Here is a 27,019-nt window from a genome sequence, read left to right on the forward strand (position 1 = left end):
TGAGCTGTGCCAAGACAGCACGTCACTCAGCCCTTTACCCAGGACTTGCTCAGAGAGAAGCAGCTGCAGCTTGGCACATCTCTGCACTGATGTGCTCATTCAGCTCTTAGACTGGGCTTGTCTGTATTGGCAGTCATGCCCTGACTCACTCAAGCTGCACTCAATTCATGCACATGGCTGCCTGCTCCCCCTCTGTCTGCACCAAACCCTACACAGCTCACATCCCCACTGGTATTTTTTCCCATTCTGCAGTCACTCCCAGGAGGGAAGAAACGTGCAACAGCATTTCAATTGTTTCTGCTCAGGTATCGGAGCATCCTGTACCTTTTGGACAATGAGATGTGGAAGTTTGGGGAGCTGTGGTGGGGGGAAACAAGAACAAGTCTCTGTCCCTCCTTTTACTGACCCTCCCTTGTCACCAGTGGCCAAGACAGGCCCATGATGAAGAGGCCAAACCCATTACAGTGTTGAGGCTGAAGCACAAGGAGATGATGACGGCATCCCTTTGCCCTCCTCCACCAGACCCAGGGGCAGAGATCTCCAGTCTGGCATGCTGCCATCCTCAAGGAGGTGCAGAGGACCCTGCCTTCTGTTTCTCCTCCCAGCCACACCCATGGGAGGAAGGCACTCACTGTCATCCTCTGCTGCTGGCAAAAGAGGGAGTCTTCCCTGTTTTCTACTACTTTTACCAAGGACATCACAGATGGATTTATTTAAATGCTATTACAATATGATGCTGCCTTTATATCACATAACTAATAACTCCTCTTCCATGTGCTGCTTTAAGACCAACATAAGCATACTCTTCATTTCAGTTTGTGACATTTCTTGCTGCTGTTAAATAGGGAATATTTTAATTGCATTTCTGATTTTTCCATTAGAAACCTTTATATTCCATTACAAAGAGAGACCGAGATAGGAGATGAAACTGGTAAGGAGTTTTATCAAATAAGTCTCAGCCCTGCTGCTTGCCACAGCCTAAGCTGAGGGTATCCTCTTCTGGTTTGATTCCAGCTCTTCACAGTGACACAGAAAAATAAGAAAAAATTTGATTTCTGCCTTTTTTTGCCCTGTCTGTCCTTATTTATTACCTTTTTTTTAAATGTTCAGTACAATCTCTCACCTTCCTGTATCTCTAAGTAATGCCTGAAGTGTTCTGTTCAGTCAAAATATTTTTCTCACTCTTAGCTGATAGAGCATATCTTAGGCAAATTTGGAAGATATTTTAATCCAGAACAATTCTCAGACACATGAAATTTTATCATCATTGTAACAATGGCTGAGTTTTAAAAAATTGTAAAAATCAGAATAAAGCTTCTCTTTCCAAGACTGAGATTTTATGATCACAGTCCATCCAGATCTCCCATCTCAGTCCATCTTCAGTTTCTTGAAGATTCTGAGGAACTTCTGAAGCATGGGCATAAGCCCAACCACTTTCATATAATACATCAAATATGACACTTTCACCTGGGCCCAAACTGGTTAAAGCCAGGGTGAACATGTTTGAGTCCTCCCTGTGCAAACCATGCTGTACTTGTAGTTTTGTGCTACAGTGATAGTATCAGATAGTATTTGATTATAAAAAAGAGTTAATAAAATCAGTTGAGTGGAGGCTGAGTACAGATGAAATTTGAATTTGGATAGTTGAAAAAGAACAACATGGAAACACTTTTAGAAAAGCTAATTTTAAGTTATCAATATATTAAACAAGCAAGTGCAGAAATAACTCTTCCTTCCCCATACCCTGATGACTAGATAAGATAACTCTGGACTCTAGGTGTAACTGAGCTGCAGAACAGTAAAATACACTTTGTTTAAAAAACCCTTAAGTCACATAATCGTGAATACATCTCCACTGACTTCAGTCAATTAACTGAATGCACAAGACCCTTTAAGTCAAAGAAAATCAGATAAATAATTCTGCTAGCCAGCTTCTATGAAACAAGGATCTTACATATTGAAAGGTCATACATTTAGTTGTAAGAGAATATTAGACTGCCAGTTCTCTTTCTTATGGCAAATATTGAAGCATTTGCAAAATTCAAGTAGGAGAGCAATTCTCAGTGTATGCACAGCATATAAATTTAAAGTCCTTTCACACATAAAGTCAAAACAAGCTTTTAGAGTCAACATTTCAAGTTATTTAGGACTACCAAAAGCATACATGTGTCCCCCTACCAAAGCCACAGACCGATAATGTGTGGGACAAAATCCTGTAACTCCCAACTGTTAAAAGGCACAAAAGAAATGTCACTAAATAACATATTCTTGTGTACATGCAAATTTTATTTAGGTGATCAAGTCATCTTGGAAGACAACATACTGGCAGGCAGCATACATTTCAGCTCCACCAAAAACATGTGATCATTAATCTCCTGGAGGATTTCACATAAAGCTGACAATTTTTGCTTCCACCAGCAATGCTTATTTACTAAATCCTGGGCTGGACTTCAAGCTATCATTTTGAAAAGAAAACAACTAATCTGCACAGCAAAGCACCATTTTGTCCTGATGTCTAGCACTGACTCTTGATCTTTGCACTGTCAAGTTTATCAGCCCACTAAAATAAATAAATAAACAAACAAATAGATGGATAAATGCCAATCTCCCCAAAGTTCAAGCAGATCCCCAAGAGGCAGGACACAAACCTGTGCAGTGCAGCTCGCAGCCAGAGGCAGCACACACACACACACAAAAGCACACTTCAGACAAACAAAGGACATAACATTTGAACATTCTTGCCAAATGAGATTATGTGTTTGTGTACCTCCCTCTCACACACATGCACAAACCCACACATTACACAGCAAAAAATGCTCACAGAACAAAGACTCTTTGTTATTGTTCCATAAGGTTTTGCAAAATCGCCTTCTTTGTCTAAAACTGAATTAACAGTATGGCTAGAGCCTTAATAATTTAAACATACAAAGCTTGCAAAGACAGACTATGGATTTCTTTTAGAGCAACTGGTAACATTAGAAAATGCAGATATGCTTTGAGAACAGAAGCTCCTATTTACAAGCATCTTTATTCAGCAAATTAAAAGTAGCAGATATTGCAGCCATTCAAACACAGACCCTCTGAAAAGACACATTGGAGCTGAAGGCTTATCACATCCAGCTGTGTTTTAACAGAATTTCTTAAGGTTACCTTCCCCCCAAACTGAAGTGCTAAATAACCAATAAAATTAAAAAGCTACCTTAAAGAAAAAAAACTCAAAAATTTCCAAAAGCCAGCAAGTTGACTCCCTACTTTTAAACCCCAGCACCTTTAGAAGCATGTCAGCGTGAATGAAGGAAACACGTTAAAAGAAAATAATGCATCTTTATAACTAGAACTGAACAAAGTAGGACACTAAAAAGGACCATTTAAGGTAGCACTCTACGGAGGAACCTCTCCAGCAGCCTCCCTTAGCAGAGGCTGCCCTGACACACAATTATCTTGCAGGGCTCAACAGCATTCCTCTGCTGACAAGACATTCTCCTACCTGAAGCTTCATTTTCCAGCATGAATGCATGTGTGTATCCTCAGTGCAGCTTTTCCTGGTTGCATGACTCCTGTTCTTCAGACTAAAGAGACAGAGGGGTCTAAGCAGAGCTGCAGTGTGCCCTACATTTGGCTGCAGATGAATAGAAAGAGTTGGTGCAGTACTTGCCTGGGCTTGTTTAAGTCGCCTAAATATAAATACTAGTGTAGCTTAAACTAGACTAACTACTTCCTCCAGCTGATTACAGTGAAAAGTGCTTGTGATGAATAATGCATGAGAGCTCCTATGTACATGCTCCATTCCTTGCAGCAGCTGATGTCCACCTCTCCCCAATTCCCCACAGCACTCCTTAGCAATTTTTGTGCTATGAAGCATAACAATCCTCCAAATGTCCAAAGAGCAAGGAGGATGACCCTTCCAGATCCATTTTCCTTCCTCATTAGTCAAATAGAGCTGGTGACTTTCTTTTTTCTTTAATAAAAGTGTACACAGCTACAAGTCAAAGAAGGCATGATAAGCACAGAATCATGTCTCTGGGACAACATAACACCTGTAAATTCAGTTGCTTAATAATTAGTTTTTCTTTAGAGTTGTGATGCAAGAGAAGCTGTGTAAAGATGAAGACTGAAAACAGCAAAAGAATGTGACAGACCAGAAAATAATACTGTACAAGAAGGTGGAAAAAATGCTTACTGCAGCTGGCGAGTTCAGTTGCCTGTTTACAGAAAAAAAAATTGTTCAGGAGAACTTAGGGGGTGGATTAATATGGAGGATAAGTTCACGTGCTTATTTCTCTTAAGCAAAAAATTTTGCTGTGTCAGTAAAACTTTTCAAGCCAACTACAAAAATAATTTTCAGGTATTCCAAAGAGTGAAAAAACAGAAGAGTAATTTGCAGGTAATTTATTTGCAAACACAGTTACTGCAATAGCCAAATGTTACTTGTAGATTCAGGTCTATTTCTCAGAATTATTTTGTTTCAATTGCGTTGTTAGATACACATCAAGTTATTTGGCATTCCTGTATCAGTTACCCACTGCAATCCGAGTGACACTGCTGTCCAAACACAACTGACAAGGCTCTCAAAAGCCATTAGTTTCCTGTAAAGGAAACGTGGCTTGTCAGTCTCCCAAGCAACCAGAGTTAGGACCAGAGGAAATGGCCTCAAATTGCACCAGAGTAGGTTTAGATTGGCTATTTGGAAAAATTTCTTCACATAAAGGGTTGTTAACTGTTGGAACAGGCTGCCCAGGGAAGTGATTGAGTCACCATTCCTGGAGGTATTTAAAAGATGTAGTGCTTAGGGCTGTGTTTTAGAGGTAGACTTGGAAGTGTTGATCACTAGACACAAGATACTGAGATCTTTTCCAGCCTAAATGATTCTATGATTTACAGTGAGAGAGTTCATGCAGCTTCCTAAACTGCGAACCATGGCTCTTCAGTTTGGGCATAACTTCCTTCTCTAGACAGCTCTGAAATCACATGTCTCAGGTCACATCAAAACTAAAGAGTCAGTTCCTGCTTTCTACCTCCAATTCACACAAAAGATGAGAGAGAAAAGATGAAGATAACAGAGACTAGAAACAGAAAGGGATATTCAAAATATTAGAGTAATCTGAAGCTCAGTTATGACTGCTTGTTACTTTGGAAGGACTCCTCTTTCACCTCTGCTAAAGGTGATCCTCCTGCATGGACCAAATCTCATAAACTTATCAAATTTATGTCTCTCTAGATGACATTATCCAGACAGTTACATTTATTGTTGTGCTTTTGCTGTGATACCCTGTGATCTCAGGAATGTGATACACCACAAGGCACAGAAGAGGATTTACCTTTCCATCAACTGCACTTTTTTTTTTTTTTTTACAGACCAACTCCATCTTTTTACCCTCATCAGTTCTTCTCCTATTAACTTTTAAACTGAAGTTTTCAGAGGACTGCATCCCATTCAAAATGAAGTTTTACCACAAAATTACATGGTACAAATCTGGTGGCAAAGATCACTGTAAAAATACTTAATTTCTTATGTTCTCCCTCTTACTCAAGGTCAAGGACAACACCCTGAACTATACAGACATTTTGTCTCATCCAACACAGCTGGTCCCATATCCTGTGCACTCAGTAACACAGAATAGTCCTTTTAAAAAGGAAAAACTCCAATGCTAAATCAAATCCACATAAGCATTATCAGCTCTTGGCTGATATAACAAAGGCTATGGGACACTTCACTTACCAATATCTACAGATAAACAAACCTCAAGGAGGCAAACTATCTTAACATTTAAAAACGGAGGCCTTAATGTCTTCCTTCAGGCTCCTCCATTATGCTTTAAAACGTGGAAACCAAGAAGCTTCCAGAGAATTAGCAGGGCTTCCTACGGTGACAAAGCAGGGACTCTGCACAAATCCAGCCCTGTACACCAGGTAAGCAATCATGCTGCACACGACAGATGCAGAAGTACTTTATGGAGAGAGCCTCTGTCCCTGCAAAGGAAGCCAAAAAGGGCTACATCTTGTTAGCAATCAAACTTCTGCCTCAGCTGAACCTGGGCTGCTGTGGATTCACTACCCAGATGTTTTCTTTCATATCTGGAAGATAGTGTTGAATTCAGAGAATTTTATTTTCAAAGACTCTAACTCTGAGGCTAATGGACATGATTTGCTGGAGGGGAGGGGGAAAATGATGCCATAAATACATATTTCTAAGGCTTCTATAAAGGGAAGCATGTTATCTAAGCTCAGTTAAAAATTTCACATAGCCCTTTGGATATCTACCCTCTTCCTCTTCGTACTTCAGGAGGCTGGGTGAAAGGTTATGAAGGCTGGTTTCTAAATTCAATAGGTGTATTACTACCATTACAAAGAATTATGCAAACACAACAAGCTGGAAGAGAAATACGGTGTAATTACGTTCTGCACCAGCGTTACACCAGGGAACTCTCAGCAGAGCTGTGTATGCACGTTGCCCACGGTACTGCCCCCATGACACCAGGTGTTATGTGTAAGTTTCTGGGAGAAGCAAACCAGAACATAAACAGATGAGTGTGACAGTAATTAAACACATTTTATTACCATTCTCTCCACTGCATATTCAACTGAAAACGTAATGAGAGAATTAAAGCCTATCTGCTTTCTAAAGAGGGTGCTTCAGAGAGATTTACCTAAAAAAAAAAAAGAAAAAAAGTGTTTTCCTAAGTTTTTAAAGAATAATGAGCTCAGACAGTTTTTGAATTCATCCATTCATTTGACATCATGGGGTTTGCACTAAAAAACTGCTTGTCCATTTATAGACAGCCATTCCCATACAAAACCTCCGGTTTCTAGGTATCAGAGCTTCTGGAAAAAAAAAAAACAAAACACATTGCAAACAAGAATCCTGAAAGTCTAAAGCCATGTGGCAAACAACTCTGAAGTGACTTGAGTTCATGGGTTTTTTAAATGGATGTGCAACATTTGACTACTTAGAGTTAACATACTCTTGAGTCTTGCATCCCGAAATAAAGCAAGCTACTGCTTGCTTGGGTTTTTTTCCAAAATACTGCAATCTAACCAGTGTGTTAAGCCTTATGTTTGTGAAGCTAAAAAGAGCAGTTTAAAAATTAAAGGCATTCAGCTGAACAGCTTTATATTTCATTTAATATGAGCAACATTTTGTAGCATTCTCCTGCATGCCTGAATAATCATGTTGCCAGTGTGAAAGGAAGAGATGCAGGAAAGGCCTCCCCACAGAACAGTGCTTAGCAAAATTATCTTTCATTCATGTGCACTTAATAGGTGAAACTTGAAATAATGTGTGTAGAGTAAACTCACAGACATATCACTTCATTACATGCTTATGCTAGAGGCCAAGCTGAATAATTTTGGTTAAGTATTTAGCTACTGGCTGGCCAGGTTATTTTACAGTCAAATTTGGTACAGTCTATTTAGTTTCTCCCGTTTTTAAATAACTGCAGCCTCCTGGGGAAATTCTCTACTAGACCATCTGCTCATTTCCTATAAATCCTCCTTTCAGACCTTACACAAATTTCTGAGCTGCCAATCAGAACTTCTTTGATGTCTGACTGAACAAAACCCCAACTATTCTGAATTAAAACCTGCAGTACAAAGAGATTAGTTATCCCTGATCAGTAAAATAAGAGCAGCGAGCGGGTCAGTTCTCTGCAGCACACCTCAGGCAGCAGATACACTCTCAGTGGATGAGCCCTTATGGCCCTTCCCTGGCCACAGGACAGTCACGAGCCAGGGGCAATTCACCTCACATTTTCAGCCTGTTAATCTCTCTGGAGTGTCAGTGTGTCCAAGCACTGTGTTTGCTGACATCTCAGTTGGTACTGCCCAGGAACAGCTGATGGATGTTTCCCAGGCCTAAGCTCAAAGGAGGGTAGAGGGAAGGGAGAACCAGCTTGAATGGCATAAAGTGTAATGGGAAAAGATAGCTTAAGGAGATGTTAAATACCAGGCAGTGTTTCCTGCCTGTGCATTCCCATAATCATGCTTGTGCAAGCACTGCTCTGCTCTTCTCTGGCTTGTGAAACATGCAGGCTGTGCAGATCCAATGGTACACCAGACATCTTCCAAACAAACAAGGCTGAAGGGAGTTCCAGCAATCAGAAACACTCTGAACAAGCTAATGAACTTTGATCCTGCAGGTGCTTGTGCATGTGAATTTCACAGTAGAAAAAAGTAGTGAAGATTTTATAGCACTTTTTAATTAACTTAGAACCAGTCTCCAAACTGTAACAAGTGTTAACAAATTCCACATAAGCCACTCTTCCAACCCATGCTTCTATGGAAAAGGCAGAAAGACAGCAGTACCTGTTGGAAGGAGCTGACTTTTGTTGATGCCTGTGTCTAACTCAAATACTGCAACAGGCAATTCACAATGCTGCAAAGCAATCAAGAGCTGCTTGCCCAAGTACTGTGGGTGTTAATAAAGTAACTATAAAACAAGAGTGGGCTATAACAGTAGGATCTGAAGAATTTTTCAAAAAAGAGTTAAAAGACTGACTACAGAAAAAAACAAAACAAAACCCACCAAAAATCCAAATCCACAAAAAAACAATTCAGACTATCAAAAACTGGATGGTTGAACATGAAATGAAATGGCCAAGCAAGTAAGGGGCATATGGGGCTTGGCAAGGCTTTTATTTCCCGTCACATCTACATTTTTAACTCTGTTTTGCTTTTTGGCCTCATAAAATAGAACTGAGTTCAGACCTGAACTGCACACAAGTTCTCCCCAACAAAAACTGCACAGGCAGGAACTAGTTAAGTCACTTTCATGAACATTTGAGAAATCTAGGAGAATAAAGTGAAAACCAGAACTTTGCTATGAAGAGGAACTGTATGGGCTTCCTCAAAAGTGTCTCAAAAAAATCCCCAAAACAACAACAGAAAACCAAAAACCACCCCAAAAAACTCACCCCAAGAAACAACCCATCAGATTAAAAAAATCACAACAGCCAAAACCTACCCAAATATGCAAGAAGAATTCACCAGAAGGAAGACAACAGGCCAAGGGGTTCAAGGTTCTGCATTAAACCCCCAAAAATTCTGATTATAAACCAGAACAACAGATTTAGTTATTTCTGTCCTAATGACTCCACTGAAAACCAGAAAGGCTATAAATATGGGTTGATCTCATCTGCCTGCCTTCCCTCTGCAACCCAGAGACTTGGGTGTGCCTCAGGTTTACTACAGGTAGGCAGAGAGAAGTCAGTGTTAAAAGAAGGACTTTAACAATGTACTTCTTGCGTTCCAGTTGGGTACCCCTCCATCATTCTTGGGACAGAGGGAGCACCTGAGCCTGCCACCGAGTTCCTGGTGGGATATGTGTGAGCAGTGAGACCGCAGAGAACATCTTCTTGAAGAGGACAGACCATGAGAGTGCATTTCAGAGGGGTGAGAGGAAAGATACCTGGGTTTTACTGGATGAGGTGCTGCAGGCTGGGACTTCTAAAGTAGTTCCTTATATGAGCAGCTGTAGCACCAGAGGTAGAGAGAGGTCAGAGGCCTTTAAGGAATTGCTGGGCTCTAGTAGTTATTATTTATTTTCTAGATGTTTACAGGTGGGTTTGTGTTTCTGACTGAAACTAACCAAGCTGCTAAAATATTTAGACCTAGATACTAGAACTCTTGAAAGCAAATATTTGAATCTGGAGATTTAGCACAATCAATAGAAATTTCTGATCACTCCTGGGGGCAGCATGAGGATTCCTGGCACTTTGGAAGCAGAGCAGCAGGGCTGGACAGAGGCTGAAACTGGGAATGCTTTCAGGAGATAAGCACTGCCACCAGTCATGCGCAGCATGGGACTGGCTGGACTGGGGGCAGTTCAAAATGCTCATACATCTAGGAACAGCAGCAGTGCTCTTTGCTGCATCTACATTCAAGAAGAAGCAGAGGTTTATAGATGATAAGGGGAAAAACCCCAGGATTAAACAGTCTGGTGTGAACATGATCCAGCTGGAACTGAAGCTCTGAGGGGACAACACAGCCCAGACATCCAGGATGTCTCTCTTCCTCCCCACCTGAATTCATGGGAAAGAACCAGCTTCCCATGGAAACTGCAAGGTCCTATACACTTCAGTCAGTTCCTTCCAGTAACCATTAAAATGCATCATTCAGAATGGCATTAGTTACTCAGACTCCAAAAGACACAGAGCAAACCCTGTAAATGAAACTCTCATACTTGGGCACATTACCCACTCTTGAAATTCTCCCCACTAACTCTTGCAGAAGAAATATCCCTTACAGCAGCCATGGTCAGGATGTGACTGGGAGGAAGAGCTGCCTTATTGCAATCAGGCTCATCCCATCTGTTGGGTGGGGTTTTTTTGCCAGTCTGTTGTCTCCTATTAACATTTTTCTAAAGGTCTGTTTTTGCTCAGTAGAACTCCCACCTTTACTATGTCTGATATAGAGGACTGTTTCCTTCTATTTCTCTTCTCAAATGTTTCCATCTAAAAATGGAACAAATGATACTGATATAAAACATGCTCCATTGGTGAAGATCTGACTGATGACAGATTTATGTTGGCCTTCTCAAATTAAGACATCCCTGCTGTTTTCACAAGATTGGTACCAAGCCAGGCACCAGTCAATATTTTCAATAATAATATGGAAATTAATTTAAAAAAACAGCATAGGAAATGCTCTGCCAGTTATATATACAGGTGACACAAAGCTTAACAGGCTGATGAAACTTACAGACACTTCACAGATACAGAGCATATGAAACTCATTTGGGGAAAAAAACCCACAGTACTAAAACTGCCTTTTATTTTCACAGAAGTCACACAGGCTGTGATTGCAAATTATGTGGGTTTCAGCTTACAAAGCAGAAGTACAGGAGAGGATTAGCTGTAGAAAGCTATAGAGAAGTGACAAGTAGAAGTGAGAACCTGAATGGGGTTTGAGGACAGGATCAATGCCATTCACCCTTGCATTAGAGCAAGCAGAGTTTTCAGCTTTCCCTCTGAACTGCCAAGGTAGAATTGGAGAACTGAGAGAGGACAAAAACTGTAAAGCCACTGAAATGCTAGCAGCAAGAGCAGCACAGAATGCCTTCTAATTAAGACACTTGCTTTTCCAGGGTCCCAACCTTTACTTTCAAACAGGACAAGAGAGGTGCCAAGAGGATACCTTTCCATCCCTCATTCCCTCTGCCCCATTTACAATGCTGAAGGAAACACCCTATTGGGTAAGACTCCAGAATTTTATCTGTAAGTTTTTAGATAAAGTGAATGACCCCACTTGTTTTCAACACACAGGTCCAAAAGCAGAATTTAGGAGATTGCTTCAATTACTCAGGAAAGAGTTGCTAGCAACTAGCAGGCAAAGCACTTCTGTGCACTGTGATGGTGGCTGGCATGGAAACAAACTATAAACTAAGAAGCTTTACCCTGCATCTTCAAATCAAGGCTGAAAGCTAAAGTGCCACTTCCAAATACCATGAGTTACAGATTCAATGTACAGGGGTAGTTACATGCAACGTAACACACGTAATTCCAAGTCAAATGTGGCTAACCCTGCTGGCCTTCAGTGTTACAAACTTCAAAGGAATCATTAAAATAAAACAAGCTATTTTCAGTGAAACAGTTTTGGGGGTGGGAGGTGCTACTTCTATGTTGACTCTAGCTAGGAATTAGGACAACTAACCCTTTATCACCAGTGTCTAAAAATGACTTATCTATATATAGATATATCTATAACACAGACACAGAATCACACAATCACTAGGTTGGAAGAGACCTTCAAGATCATTGAGTCCAAGCCATGCCCTAACACCTCAACTAAACCATGGCACTGAATGCCACATCCAGTCTTTTCTTAAACATATCCAGGGATGGTGACTCCATCACCTCCCTGGGCAGACCATTCCAGTGCTTTATCACTCGTTCTGTAAAAAACCTTTTCCTAATATCCAACCTACATTTCCCTTGGCACAGCTTGAGACTGTGTCCTCTGGTTCTGTCAGCTGCTGCCTGGAGGAAGAGACCAAGCCCACCTAATTACAATCACCTTTCAGGGAGTTGCAGAGGCTGATAAGGGCACCTTTGAGTCTCCTTTTCTCCAGGCTAAATACCCCCAGGTCCCTCAGTGGTTCCTCTCAGGGTTTGTGTTCCCAGCCCCTCTCCAGCCTCGTTCCCTCCTCTGGATGCACTCCAGCATCTCAGCGTCCTTCCCAAACTGAGGGGCCAGAGCTGGACACAGCACTCAGGGTGTCACCCCACCAGTGCCAATTACAAGGGGAGAATGTATATACAGACATGCAGGTGTGTATATTCTGATTTGCATATTAAAAACATACAAAAATAGATGTTTTGTTCAAAACTTTAATCTGTACTCCAACATGCCGGTTCTCCTTCTGCATGAACTTCACACTGTATAGTGATACAGTGTTGCTGATTTGGAGTAATTACAAGACAAACAGTCAAACTTTTTGTATTAATCACAGAAGAGAACCAGCTCAGTCCTATTCCCAGCTGTAAGAGAGAAGATACCTTCTCTTAGATTAAGCACAAATCAGCACTGGCAGTACCCAGTGGTCCTAATTTGCTGTGTTCCCATGAACTCCTAATGCTAGGAGTTCATGCTCTCCTAATGCTCCATGTTCTCCTAATGCTCCATGTTCTCCTAATGCTTTCCTTCTCAGTCCTTAACTTAAAATGGCTATGGTTTAAAGTTCAGAGGTATGCAGTAGCTGTGTTTCACTTCTCCCAGATATCCCAGCCATGGAGCATGAAAACAGAAACCCCTCTCTTTAGGGGTAACTGCCACAAATCTGCCTGTGGATGTTTCAGAGTAACTCCAATGTCTCTGGAGTATTGAAGCTTGTTGGCAGCCAAAGAGGACCTTACATTCCAGTATTTCATGCAGAAGGAAGTTGCTTAACTGTTCTTAACCAGCTCAGAGAAATTAAGATGCAAAAATTAGCAAATGTTTCACTTCACTGCATACAAGGCTGCCTTGCAATCTTTACCCAAATAACATGCTTCAGCCATCTGAATAACAATAAACCTACCTAAGAATACTGGAGGGAAACCAAGCCCAAACAACTCATTTGTATTCTCTGGGATCAATCAAAAGTTTTCACTGTTATTATTAAAACTGAAGCAAGAAAGTATCACAAGCCAGCCACTGTCTGAGGTAAAAAAGGTAAACATACCTTGTTTCAACCTGAGCAACACATTACCCATGTCCTCTTGCATCTACTGCTTGGGAATATTCCTAGAAATAGGCAGGCATATGATTGCCAGAAGAAACTTTACAACCAACATGGGGTTTGTGCATCTAGTCACAGCTGGCTAAAACAGTTCTGATTTTGCAATTTTCCATTCAGCAAAAGCTATCAATGTGTTACAAGGCTGCTCCTTAACCACTTTACAGGAAAAATAAGTCAATTGATTAGGTGATATTCAAAACCACCAAGATCAGACTCTTTTAAACTTTTAAAACATCTTTTTTAGGCTCCTCTCTCTAAATTCTAGGAAAAGGATAATCTCATACTTCTTTTAAGAATTTGATGCGAATCCATAATTATCACATGAGATATTACATACAATACACTTAACTAATGAACACAACTACACACTAGAGAGTGAATATTGGAAATCCATGACTCCAAATCCAGCTTTGATATAGACCTCAGTAGGTTTCACAAAAAATTTAGATGTACACCCCCTTTCATTACTTTCAGGTTTCTGAAAAACCTAAGCGTAAGATGCAAACTTATTACTAAAAATGTTCTAATCTTAAAAATACACCAAAAATTGCTTCCATAGAATCTGAGTATATGAATATTTGTGCTAAACACACCTACTTCCAATTACCCTGACAGATGCTCAACATGTGTTCAAAGCAGTTGGTGACACTGCCCCAGATTCCTGCCTCCAGGAACAGCAGAAATGCTGCATCCTTTAAGAACATGGTGAAATCATGCAGTGCTCACTCAGCACAGGGTGAAGTCAAATGGGACAACCCTCTTCCTGACACTAACAGCCACCTGTAGTCCAGATGCACAAGGAATCAAATGTGGTCTACATTCAAGCAAATAAAAAAGTTATAAACAGGCCACTTGTACTCGTTTTCATCAACATCAACGTAGTGCTTATTTACAGGAAGAGAGGACTGGGCTGTAAATAAACTTAAACCTTGACAAATAGGTGAATTCTGCTCCTTCATTTTTGGAATTCAATTCTTGACTCCTAAAAAATGAAATTCTGAATTTCAACCACCGACCTCACAGAATACACATAGGGGCTTGCTCAGTAATAAAAGTGTGCTTTGACTTGTGGCTGTCATGCAAAAATCTCCATAAGAAATTTCCTAAAACAGGAGCTATGTCTTCTGCCAGAGAGAAATATGTTTAATAGCAGATGAGAGACCATCACTTCTGGGACCAAGAAAGCTGAATGAATCCCAAAGGTGGATTTTGTTTCTAGGTGTGAGGATTATTGACTCAGAAGGTTGTACTCCTAACAGCTTAGATTTCAGCAAATGAGGGAGGAGCAACTTCTGAAGAACAACTTCCCCTGGCCCTGTCAAGAATTATTCATATGTGGCATAAAGGCCAAGTAGAATTAACTAAGTTCAAGGTGCAAATCTAAGCCTACATATAATTTTGCTGAAGTTTTAACTATAAACTACTGGGGTGCAGGGTTTAAGGGGAATCAGCAGCTTAAAACTAGACAATTTTAAAACTCCCTGAGGTTTAAGTACATTAAGGGTACTATGTCATGCCCTCCTGCCAGAATTGTTAGTCTTCATTCTTCTTTCAAAACAACCCAAAACAAAATACCCTAAAAAAAAACTCCAAACCCAACCTACTTTGTTTTACCAGGCAAAGAAGCAACATCTGTCTGAAAGATCAAATCAACCAAGTCATTCCTTATGCACCAATGCATGAGGCAAAACATCCTACGGGAGGGAAAACCATCTGTACTTCTGGGGTGTCTCATTTACAGAAATTACATTTAATGAACAGCAAACTTTCAAAATCAGTCTGCAGGAATCTGACAGCCTAACTTGAAAGAAACAGTATAGGCAATAGATGATGAAAATCACTGCACACTACAATCAAGTCTTGACTAATGTCTTTGTGGAGCTGTGGTGATTTCATCAAGGCAGGTATTTATATGCACATATACATCACTGTGGGATCATGACTGACAGACACATCTCATTAGAAGGCAAACAAACAGGCATGCTTCTGCCAGGGAAGAAAAAAAATATAAACTCCAAAGTCACGAGCTCACATCCAGGGCTCTCTTTATGGAAAGCTGTTGCACATTAACATACACCAGGAACATTAACAGACCTGCAAAACACCACCAAAGCATGCATGACTATCATGTAATTAAACTGCATCAGCACTTTTGGAATACAGTATTTTCTGAGGAATGACTCTCAGCTTACTTAAGTGAGCTGCTAATAAAAGCCAGACAGATTTTGTTAATGTTGGAGAGGTGGTTTAAAATTCAGGTTAATGCAACTGCTAGAGATCATAATCATTAACTTTAAGTTTCTGGTCTCAAGACATCAAAGTAGGGAGTTCACATGCAATAAGCAAAGTCAAAACAGAGACTGTAAACAAATGAGTGACTATAAGCAAACTGCAAAATCTGAAACTGCCGAAGCTGCTTCTCTAAAGAATCCCTACCTAAATCTCTGCTGCTGTATCTACTGCTGTTAGTTTTCATAATGTTTACTAAATTTTTAAAAGAAAGTTTTCTTTTTTCCCTCAAAATCCTTTCAGAAACCACTTCCCACACTTTTCCTTTTGTAATTCATCCCCACTCAGCAGCCATCTGCTCCTTTCCTCACACACACATGCTGTACACACTCCAAAACAAACACAATGCAGAATCAAACAGCGTGATCTGACTTTTTGTTAGGACTACTCAAGCAGGAGCAGTTCCCTCCCATCCCATCCCATCCCATCCCTCCCTCTTCCTGTCTCCTCTCTTCCCCTTTCATTGGGGTTTGCTGGGAAGCAGCATGTGCTAGCTTCCAAGAGTAGGGCTTGAGAGGGAGGACCAGCTTCTCACCCTGCACTCAAGCACGATAAGAGCGGAAGAAATTCAGCACATGCACCACAACAGAGATCAAGCGATGCTCACCACCAGGAGGAAGGCCCCTCTGCTCTCCACATACCCCATGCCCAGTGTGTTCTGCAGCAGAGCTTCGGGCCAGCAGCACAAGCATCTGCAGATCTGGACTCTGGCAAAGCAGACATCTCAAAGGACCTAGTGACAAAGGCTTCCAGCTCCTCAGCTTTTATCCATACACCTGGAGTCCTGTACAAGGCTAGTCAGCAGTGCCAGCCCTCTTTCACAGATGGGAGTCAGGATAGCACAAGAACCCAAAGGATTTGCCCTATGCCATCTAGCAGGTGGTAAAAGAAAAACAAAACCCAGATTACAGACCTGGCTTAATTCAGGCCTGGCTTCACTGTGTGTGCTTCTTGACAGTTTTCCAGGGACCAAAGGCAAAGTAAGCCATGCTCTTGCCAGGAACACATGGGACAGTAGAAGAAAGCCCTTAAGCTGGCAAAAGGCAGGAAGAGTGGAAAGTGTAACTTCTTCTGAGAAATGCTTTACGATCCTTTGATAAACACCCAAAGTAAAAACCAAGATTTGAATTGTCAGGAAAGGTCTTCACAATTCCCACCCAATCTGAGCCTATGCCTACAAGAAGTACAGCAGAAGTACATTCTGCTTCTCACAGGAAAGATAAAGAATACTCAGAAAAAAACCCTTCCATAGTTAGCCAGTTTTGATACAAAGCAAACTTCAGAAAGGAAAAATACCGGGCCCCATGTTAATGTATGACATAGCTACGCATAAACACACAAGTCAATGTACAAAAAATAAAAGGGGTAATATTCACATAGGATTTTGAGCCTGGTTGTTTAATGAATGATTTAGTTTAATGGGCAAGCAAAACCAAACACACCCACACAGAGCCTTACAATGCCTGAGTATCTGGGCCAAATTCAGCCACTCAGAGACCACATTCACAGCTCAAAGTCCAAAAAGTGAATGGAGAAAGTCAGGGTGCTTCTGTACCTTAAAACCAGCTCTCAAAGTGTCACTCTAGATTCAATAACATAAAGCACACACCTTTACCTTGAGAATACTGATCTATGACTACAAACTCTTGCAAATGCATCAATTGCTTTTTTTCTCTAAGTCCTGCTTTTACAGTAAGACGTGGGTTATTTGAATCAATAGGCCACAGTGCCTTTCCTGTTACAGGATGCAGATCATTACAAAGGCAGAAGAACTTTATGAAGAACGCATCACAATGTGCTTCTCTCACCAGAATTCCATCTACACAAATGAGGCACTCAGTATCTTCCAGATGACAGCTTTGAGAAGTACCTGGAGATGTCAGGGACAATGACAGCATCTCTGCTGAGCATGTAGCAGCCAGTATTACTGCATAGCACTTAGAAAACAAGAGAAGTGAGCAGAAGGGAGTTTCAGCTGATCAACTGGAATCAGCAAGTTTAAATCTGACTAGAACATTGATCTGCATCTGTGATAAATGCTGTGTGATCTTTGATGACAGCTCGGAATTGATTCCCAGGTTGAGGTTATTGAGAAGGAACAGTATTGTACCCAAAAATGACTTGCACCAACATCTCATGATCTCTTATTCCATCACTGATCCCACCCATCCCTGATCTGCTTATGAGATCTGCAGAGATCACAGCACCAGAGGCCATGGCTGGTGCACATTTTTAGAAGAGTGGTGAAAAGCTATTGCTGAGGGAGCTTCGCTCATTGCAGTAACACTAACAACTTGTAGCAGACATCAGTCTGCTTCAGTGACGAAGGCAGAAAGCCCTCAAAAAGACAATGGTATAACAAATGCAGAACACCACCTCAATCACATGCCAGCATCGTTCCTCGTTTCCCATGAAATCCTGAGGGCTGCTTGCTTTTGCACGCACTAGGAAACGCTGCTGCCAGCATACTGCCCACCAAACAGGGGAAGGGGGTTGTGGCTTCTCACACACAATAGAGCAACTCTCCCTTAAATCAGGTAAGCATGAAGCTATTCCTAGTGAAGGGTAAGTAAGAAGCTAATGATGGTTATTAATAGCCTTTAAAGCTATCAGTTCATCTGAGTTAAATGCAAGAGTAATCCCTTTACAACCTTCCTTATTTTACTGGGGAAATGGACAAAAGTTTCATGAAATATTGCTGCTAACTTCAGATTTCAACTATTTTAAATGTTGAAAATTACATTGACCTGAATCTATCGGGCTCTTATGTATACATACTCTGAGGACATAGACCAGAAAGGGTAGACAAAAATCTTTCCCCATAACACTTCTTCAAATTCAATAAGATTTTTGCTACAGTCTTCCACAGGTATTGAGCCTACAATTTAATCTGCCATTAAGCATGCCTAGGTATTATTATACATCACTCAATATGGAAAACTGCACTGTAATGACAAAGGTGGTAAGGATTTCTTGCTGTTCTTCATTTAGTTACAAAACAGTAGTCCAGAAAATTTCCTCTCATAGCAAGAAAAGCTAGAATAAAACCAAGTCTTAACCTGAAATAAAAGAGCTACATCTTGACCAGAAGCATAGAAGAGAAGAAGTAGTGAGATCTGTACTGTTCAGATTGAGAATTCTTCCTGTGCAGCTCTACAACAAATGTGGATAACTAATCACATCCAGAATTACAAAAGATAGCAGAATATAGAGCACGTTCTGGGAAATGGGAAAGACACTGGTTTTTCAGAGACTGGTGGAGTTCTCCCTCTAGGCACCTTGGTCCTTCATTTTCTGCTGCTGTGCTTCTTGAGCCTTTCCTCCAAAGGACTTCTTACAATGCAGGATGTAGGTACCAACAAGCCAAAGGTCTGGTTTGAAATAGCAAAAATGAAAGCAAGACAAAATTTCAAGTGCTAGATGACACTCTACCTTTATTTACCTTGGCTTTAGCCACAGCTTGTTAATAAACAGGGGAGATATGTACCTGAGTCTGCTCAATTTATAAAGCGCACACCTGGAAATGCACTTGGTCTGAGAAGCCTGGTCCTACAAAGCAAACCCACATATTTATCTGTGAAACAGTACTATTGGTTTTGACTGTGGTTTGATTTTGTTCAGACTGTTGAGTGGCTTTGTACAACTCAAAATATTTTAAGACTACAGTGTACACATTTGTTTGAGTAGTTTACTGTTCCTGCACAGAAAAAGTAAGAAATTTACTATTCTTACTATATAATAAAGGTAAGGTAAGAAAATTACAGTACTTGGCTCAAACTGTGCAAAAATATACAATAGTTTTTGAGAAAAACCTGCAACATTTCAGACATAAGAACTGTGTAGGCCCACTACAACATAAGAAAACAACTGTGATCTGTATTGTCTAATGGGAACTTATGCAACTGAAATATTAAAGTACTGAAGTTACACTGACTTTGTACTGGAACACCTTCTTTCTCAGTTTTACCCAGGATCAATCTCTTGTACAGTAGATGCTGCCCAGGGCACAACAACTATCTGCAACTGCTCAGCAGATTTGCCCAATACAGGATCATGTTCAGCTGCATTGCTGCCCTTTATCTTGGAGTTGCTATCTCAACAGAAAACAGGTATTTTGAAACAAAAAAAACTGATTTAAAATATGGCAAGGATAATCTTGAAATTCTCTTTCTCTTGCATCCCATCTCCCCTTTACTATATTCTTTAAATATGAGCAAACTCAGACTTGCCCAGTGGGTCTTGACTGCATCCAGGAGTTAACAGGGACTCTGACTATAAAGTATCCTTGAACATCCTAACTGATGCAATATGAAAGTTTAACTGGATTGGTCAAAGTCAGCACATTAACAAATTGATTGCCCTCCAGCTCATTGTAAGATCCAGCATTAAAGGTTAACACCAGAAGCAGGAGTGAGGAAGGGAGTATAAGAGCCAGGCTCATGGGCACAGGAGCACCCACAGTGTCAGTACAGCTGACAGCTCATCCAGAGCTCCAGCTGTTCCAGCTGTAGTTCTGGCAGAATGCAGGACACCTGGAGATGAATGAATATGCTGATGAAGACAGGAGGGACAAGACTTGGGAAACAAAGTGTTTCCAAGTTAGTCTAATCTATTGCTTGCATGGTCCCACTTCCTCCTCAACACTGCACATATTTAAACAAGTATTCTGTTCTGCTTCTAATGTGCCAAGGCTTAAAAATATAACAGCAACCCAGCAAGGGGAACAATAACCAACATTTCAACTAGTTGTCATGAAGGAAACACAAGGGATATTTGTTAACACTGAAGTCACTGTGTTGGAAACTAAAAACATGTTTAGAAGAAGAGTTGAGACTCTCACTTGAGCCCACTGCATGGTTAGAGGCCCAAGTTGTTCTGATCTGCCTCCTAATCTCCACTGTCCCAAAGCAGAGTAGTAAATTCACAGCACTGCCCTGCATTTGACAAAGGAGCTGTTTTACTCTCAGCGCCCACAGTTACTACATGGGAGAGCACCAAAGGGAGGAAACAGCAGAGCCCTCTTACCCAGGGAGCTGCCCAGACAGTAACTCTGTGTGACACCTGGGAAGTGACAGATCCCAGCAGACTCCTGAGACAAGGTGCTTTAGGGACTGAGAGCATCTTCTCTGTGATAGTAACTTCTTGCCTAGTTCTAGCAACCAAAGGTAGCAGTGTGCCAGCCTAATTAAGAACCTGGTTTAAGAATCTGAAGGGCTAGAATCCATTAAGATGTTACTAAGGAAAAAAATCAAAACAGTCAATACTAGGACAGTTTATTTCTCCTGGTGACTTTGATAGGTGCAATCTAGACAGCTATCAGGTGAGATGGGTCATCAGGGCAAATTATCACAATGTGTCAGAAATTACTCTTTTTCCCTACTCAAAGTTAGTTTTGGTGAATCCCTTACTGTAACATGATGGTGCCTTTCTAGTCCCTTATAGATAAGCTACACCCTATCTGTAATCAGCACCACTCCAGGTCTCCTCAGAGTTAACCACTGCTGAGCAGTCCACAAAGCAAGCCCTGTAGCTGTACCATGATGTGAAAGTTCTCCTGACGTCAATCTATGTTAAAGCTACAAAAGCACAAAGATGTTTCTGTGGAACTGACAGATAATACAAGATCAATGCAGTACAGTGTACACTAAAGCACAACGCACATTAAGGTTTTTGGGCTGCATGAGACACAGCCCAGATAAATAAGGTTGACATGCAAAGATTAGACATAGCCTAGTCTTCTTCACATGCTATTACAAACTGTTAAGTATTGTATTGAATGGATTTTACTGGACTTATAGTCAGTAGATACTACAGATATTTTTGCATTAGCACCACAGCAAGACCTCAGATTGATTCCACTCACACACATACTCCCAAATTAAGAATACAAATCATATTGCATAAAACAGTAGAGTATGTATACATATGGTGTACACAGCCCTCCTTGTGATATTCTAGTCACTTTGAAATACAGCACAGCTACTATATGCTACCAAGAGCCAAGAAAACCAGGATGCATGGCTACATATAGGAGTTCACATTCCATATAATTTTTCTTTAAATACACCTGTAACAGCTTCTACAATAATGGTATTAGAGCAATCATCCAAATCTCTATCTGCCTTGAATTCTTATGCAAAATAGATGGCTGTAGCTTGCATTTTGCAGAAGTTACTCAACAACAATCTCTAGAATTTTGCAGACAGCTGCTTTTAAATAGCAAACACAAAAATAAGAAGATAATTTGGTAGTGTTTGTCCTCACTAAAAGCAGCAGTAATGCAAGGAGTTGGGGCTTTGGAATAGAATCAGGTCTGATTTGGTAACCCCTATCATTTTATACTTAGATAATTTCCAGTGAAAATCAAGCATATCTGACAGTACCTGTTCCTCTTTTTCTTTGGTCTTGCTCCTGGAGGCTCTGGAAGAGGTAACATCCTGAGCTGGAATGACAGAGATTTGATGCAGTGGCATGTTCATCACACCGCCTTGTTTGGTCCTATCATTTACAGGAAGGAGGCTTGAACGCAGTGCTCATTCTGTGCCATTGTAAGGCCTTGCAACTAAAAAATAAAAATATTAGATGATGTTAAAGTAGCTTGAAATGCAGTAATTTCTAAACCAAAGCTATGCCATCCACTGGACCAAGACATATGTCTTTTTTTCTCTGGATTCTGGTGCCCTTGCTGGGTGAGAAGAGACACAGAAATTTTAAAGAATTTTAACTAGACATGTCAGAGCACAATTAATGCAAAATGAACAAATAAATTCTCAACCAGTTCTGAAAGCATTCTAAGGGCAGAGCTAGAGGGCAGGGATCATGCTTGAGTTTGCTTGGACAGGGAGAGGGAGGAAGAGCAGCTCTCCAAGCTGAGTGTGCTACCTGGAGGTGCAGGGAGCAAAGCTCATACAGGTAAGTTTCCTAAACTGTCAACCCCCCACACTGGATGGAATTGCCTCAGGAGTCATCACACCTGAATGCTGCAGCTTTGGCTAAAAACAGACAATAGCCTGCATTTGGCTCTTGTCATTCATATAAACCTGTACCAGTTGAAAGATGTCTCACATGAGCTGTTCCTTTCCTAAGACTATTAGAGATTAATATAATCAAAATCCCTCACTAGGGATTGTGAATTCACTGGAAGGACTACACACACTTTATCCTTCTTCTACTAATGTAACAGGGAAGCATTACACATAGGAAAGATAGTGACAGACATAAATTAGCCAAAATCTGCAATGCTAATCTGAAAGGCAGGCATAACTAACCATACTTTTTATTAGATTAGTGAAGTTAAAATAAATAAAAAGCTTTTTGAAACATGTAATATCATGGCGTGTTTATTTGGAATGTAATTTGCCATAAATGAGACACAATCAATTGTGTTTAAAGAACAGATTAGAAAGGAATTAACACAGCAGGGACTATATTAAACAGGGCAACTGAATTATGCACTGTTCCTCTGTTTCCATAACATAACAACTTTTGGTTTGTCTAGTTCTGAATCTGAAAAAGCAAAAAACAGAGACTAGATAAATGCCCTATGTATTATGTTGTTTAATAATTTGGAAATAGTATATCTTAGCACTTAGTGCATACCCTTAATTTATATTGTACACATTTTTTATTTGACATTTAATTTTAAGTTTTGAAGATAGAACCAGACCATTCAGCATATTTCATGGAATCAAAAACCTAAAAAGCTTGGCTTATTTCCACTAGACTCCACAGGAATACTGCAGTTGTGTAAAATGAAAACAGGATCAACTATTTTGACTGGTTTTGATTAAACAATAGGGGGAAAAAAAAAGTTCCAAGGCACTTTATATGGATGACAGTTCACTATCCTCTTTTCGCTGAGGGGGAAAGACTTATCAAAGGTTGTAGAGAAAATGATGAACAAAACCAAAAATATAAGCAAGGCCTGCTGCATCCCAATCACACACTCCATCTGCTGCTTGATGCTGTTTGCCCATTCGAGTGCTCAGCCAAGTTCAAGAGCTTTAGTGACACGTGGGCAGGATTTGTGCTACTCCCAGAGAGGCCAAGACAGCACCATAAAGCACGCATGAGAGCTTTAAAGGCAACGCCTCCGTAACTTTCAGGCATCATTTACTTTAAAAGTAAAATATATCAGTGTGCATAAACTGGCACCAAGGACACTTCCTTACTGGAGGACAAATGGAAACATGAGATTTACCAGCATTATTGAATCCCAGCACAAAGAGGAAACACAGAACCTCCTCAGATCCTCCCCACACGTGCTTAGTTACATCCTCTGAAAGAGCCAAGCCAGAGGGAATATAAACATGGGCTGAGATGGGATTATCAAACCACAATAAACAAGGCAGGAAGGGAAGGTATTTTCCCAAGAAAACACAGAGAAAGGAAATCCAGAGAACATTAAGATTCAATGAAAATATGCCAGGTAATATGTAATGGAGCAAAAGTGAAGCAGTTCTGCTCTGTCTCTCCCCTTGAAAAGGGTTCTGGGCTTGCAGGCAAGGACAAGTTGTGACTATAAAGAGAACACGGAAAATTATTGGAAAACACAGTTAACCCTCTCTGATGATGGCAAACAAGTCAAACCAGTTTTTTTGCAGGTATTTCAAGGACAGCATGTGTTAGAATTCTTTGAAAGAGCTCAAACAGCAGAATATAATCCAACTGTGTATTCAAAGATGATGTGAAACAGCTCTCCTCTGGTAAAGAAGCCTCGCAGATGCTCTAATAAAGCCTGCCTTTGTTCAAGGGTGGCTTAGAGAAAGCTGTAAACTAAACCCAGATGCCACCCTGTCGCATCCCCAATCTGCTGGGTCCCTAATAATGCACACAACTCAAATTCTGTCTGTATCAACCCAAAGCACTTTAACTCCACAGGGCTAATTAAAGGATAAAGTTACGTGAATGAACAGACCATCTGCAGTACCGAGTACAAACAGACAAGCATGCCAGAAAAGCAGTGCCACTCAAAGCCAACACAAAGCGAGTTATGACAAGTTCCACAGGATATCTCACAGCTAAATTAACTCCACCTCCTCCTGATTCAAAGGTGAGGAGTTGGGCACCTGCAGAGTAGGATCCAAACTTGAAGCACATCAAATTGGGGGCCTGCCAAAAAGGAAGAAGTGCCCCTAGATAATCCCTTTTGTTCAGGATTCCAGTTAGATGTTTAGGCCATACCTCACACAAAACGAGAATTGCTCATTACTACAGCATCTCCATCCAACAGCAGAGTAGACTTGCCCAGAAGGTGCCAGGTAGGAGCTCAGCTTCCTCCTTCACTGTGTGTGTTTTATTTGGTTCATAACTTCCTACAAAGCTGGCCGGGGCACATGGGAATGCCAAGACAGAGGACAGCGTGAAGCTCAGCTGTTGCTCTTATCTATAGCCACAGTGGCTCCTAAAAGATGGATTCCAGCCATACTGCCATTGCAGAGAGTCTTCAGAAACAAATGCCATTTCAAAATACAAAAGAGGTCAAAATCCTGGCTGCAGACCTCTCAGATGATCTTAGCTCAGTGAAGCGAAGATTTCACCCACTCAGGTAGTCCAGCTTTGCTTTCTGCAGGATAGGCAAAACAGTAACTAAAAATGCCTGCAGACACCTGGAACCACACCACCTAGATCCTCATTATGTTGCTAGAACCACAAAGCAAAATCAGCCAGATTCAGAGAACACAGGACAGTGTCTCAAGGTAGGTGAGAAGTACAAAAGGAAGGAAAAGCATGCACATGACTTGGGCCTGGTGGCTGGGGCATTCCCTTGAACAATCCATCTGACAGAAGCAGAAAATTAGTTCTGGGTTATGAGCAGGAAGTACTTGGTGTTAAGGAAACCTTCCAGTCTGACCATTCACGTGACTCTGGCAGTTGCACTCCCAACACCAGAGACTTTCACTGGTGGGACTGAAGGCCCTTCAAAGCAGGAGGCTCCCATGAGACCCCTGCTTGACTCCCTGCACACCCCACTCACACAGTCTGGCCACGTTTGCTTACTGGTTTGTCCCCAGGTTTCCCAGGGCAGTGTCTCAGATGTCTTGTTCCACAAAACCATTTATTCACAGTGCAGTAACACAGCAGCCTGAGCTGGTGCCTCCGAGGAGCACCCCCAAATAAGGACACCCTGGGATTTTATCCCATCACAGTACCTGCACACAAATCTCACTCTTCATCCTGAGTCCCTGCTCTGGATGTGTGTCCCAGTGTCCATTCACCCACCTCACTGGCACTATTCATCTTCATGTCCTTTGATGTCCAAGAGGTTGGCAATTCATGACCTCTTGTCTCAGGCTCTCACCCAGAGGTCAATCTGCATCTGAACTACCTGCACCAGATGTATCTCTCAACAATGGGAAGGGACAACTACAACAAGAAAGCTCAGTATAACAGAAGTAGGTGGAAACCACTTAGAATTCCTGCTTTAATCATCCACCCTGTCAAGACCTCAGCTTACCAAGTGACAGCAAGAACGTGAGATGAACCAAATGATCTTGCTGGGTTGTTAGGGTGTCAAGTGCCATTGGAAGAATGTAGATGGAAGTCTTTCTTCACCTGCCCCCTACTGCAGCCCTCTGCCCATTACATCTTCCAAAATAAAGGCTAAACTACTCTTTGCCAAAGATTCACAGCTGAAAAGGGGCAAATAAGCACAAATAATTTCCTTTCTGTGGTTTGGTACCTACCTATAAACATGCTATCTGAACAGCAGATTCTCTTAGGTCATTTATACTTCAGAAAGTATTCCCCTGCTACACAGGGTATGCTGGACAACTTCAACAGAAGCTCTGGAGCTGTAGTGGCACTGGTGGCAGATGTACACAGGCCTTACCAAAAGAAATGCACCCCAAGGATGCATGTAAGTGGGTACAGATGCTTTGTATTACTCAAAAGGGGAAAAATACACCAGCCACATAGGTCAGTTGCTTTCCTGTTTAAAGTACAATAGGTATTCTGGATTAAAATAATATGTCTTTATATGCATGAAAGATATGCCCTGGAACCTGTGGCAAAGGGAAGATGATAGTCACTAACAGAAGGCAATTGCAAAGAATTTCACCTGTGAGTTGTTCTGGTCTGTCCCAAGGTTTCTTAATTTCTCTTCAACTGCCCTAGCCCACAGCAGTGGCTGTGAGCAGCATGACCTATGTCAGTGCTCTGACAGTCTGTAGCAGGGTGGACAAGTTAAAAATAAAGCAGCAGATCACTGATGTCCACATAATACAGACACTGAAGTACCATCCACTGCTGTGACAATCCTGCCATGGGATAAATCAGCCTGTAAAACTGCAGGGCACCTTCCAGATGCAGGCTGAGAATTCTGCTCTGAGACTGTGGATCGCTGCCATGCAATCTGGTCTTCTGAAACTTCCCCTCTATGCAGCACAAAGCCTGACCAACCCAGGAAGGAATGGAAACTCCCTGAGGAAATTTGCTGCTAGATGGTGTAACATCTTCAACAGCTGACTTACTTGCTCATAATAAGACTTAAAACAATCTTTTAATGCAGATTTGGAA

At 41.1% G+C, this 27,019-nt stretch overlaps 1 protein-coding gene across 2 annotated transcripts in view; it reads right to left on the reverse strand.

Annotated features, from left to right (window-relative positions):
- The window catches only part of MARCHF8 (membrane associated ring-CH-type finger 8), an 88,529-nt gene that overhangs the window by 44,908 nt on the left and 16,602 nt on the right, over window positions 1-27,019 (reverse strand). For both annotated transcript variants that reach the window (XM_058029547.1, XM_058029546.1), the window contains exon 2: window positions 21,886-22,064. In XM_058029547.1, coding sequence (XP_057885530.1) covers window positions 21,886-21,981 — 96 coding nt within the window. In that variant the 5' untranslated portion in view covers window positions 21,982-22,064. The remainder of the gene's footprint in view (window positions 1-21,885; window positions 22,065-27,019) is intronic.

Source organism: Melospiza georgiana, chromosome 8 (genome assembly GCF_028018845.1).
Source record: "Melospiza georgiana isolate bMelGeo1 chromosome 8, bMelGeo1.pri, whole genome shotgun sequence".
Taxonomy (NCBI): Eukaryota; Metazoa; Chordata; class Aves; order Passeriformes; family Passerellidae; genus Melospiza; species Melospiza georgiana.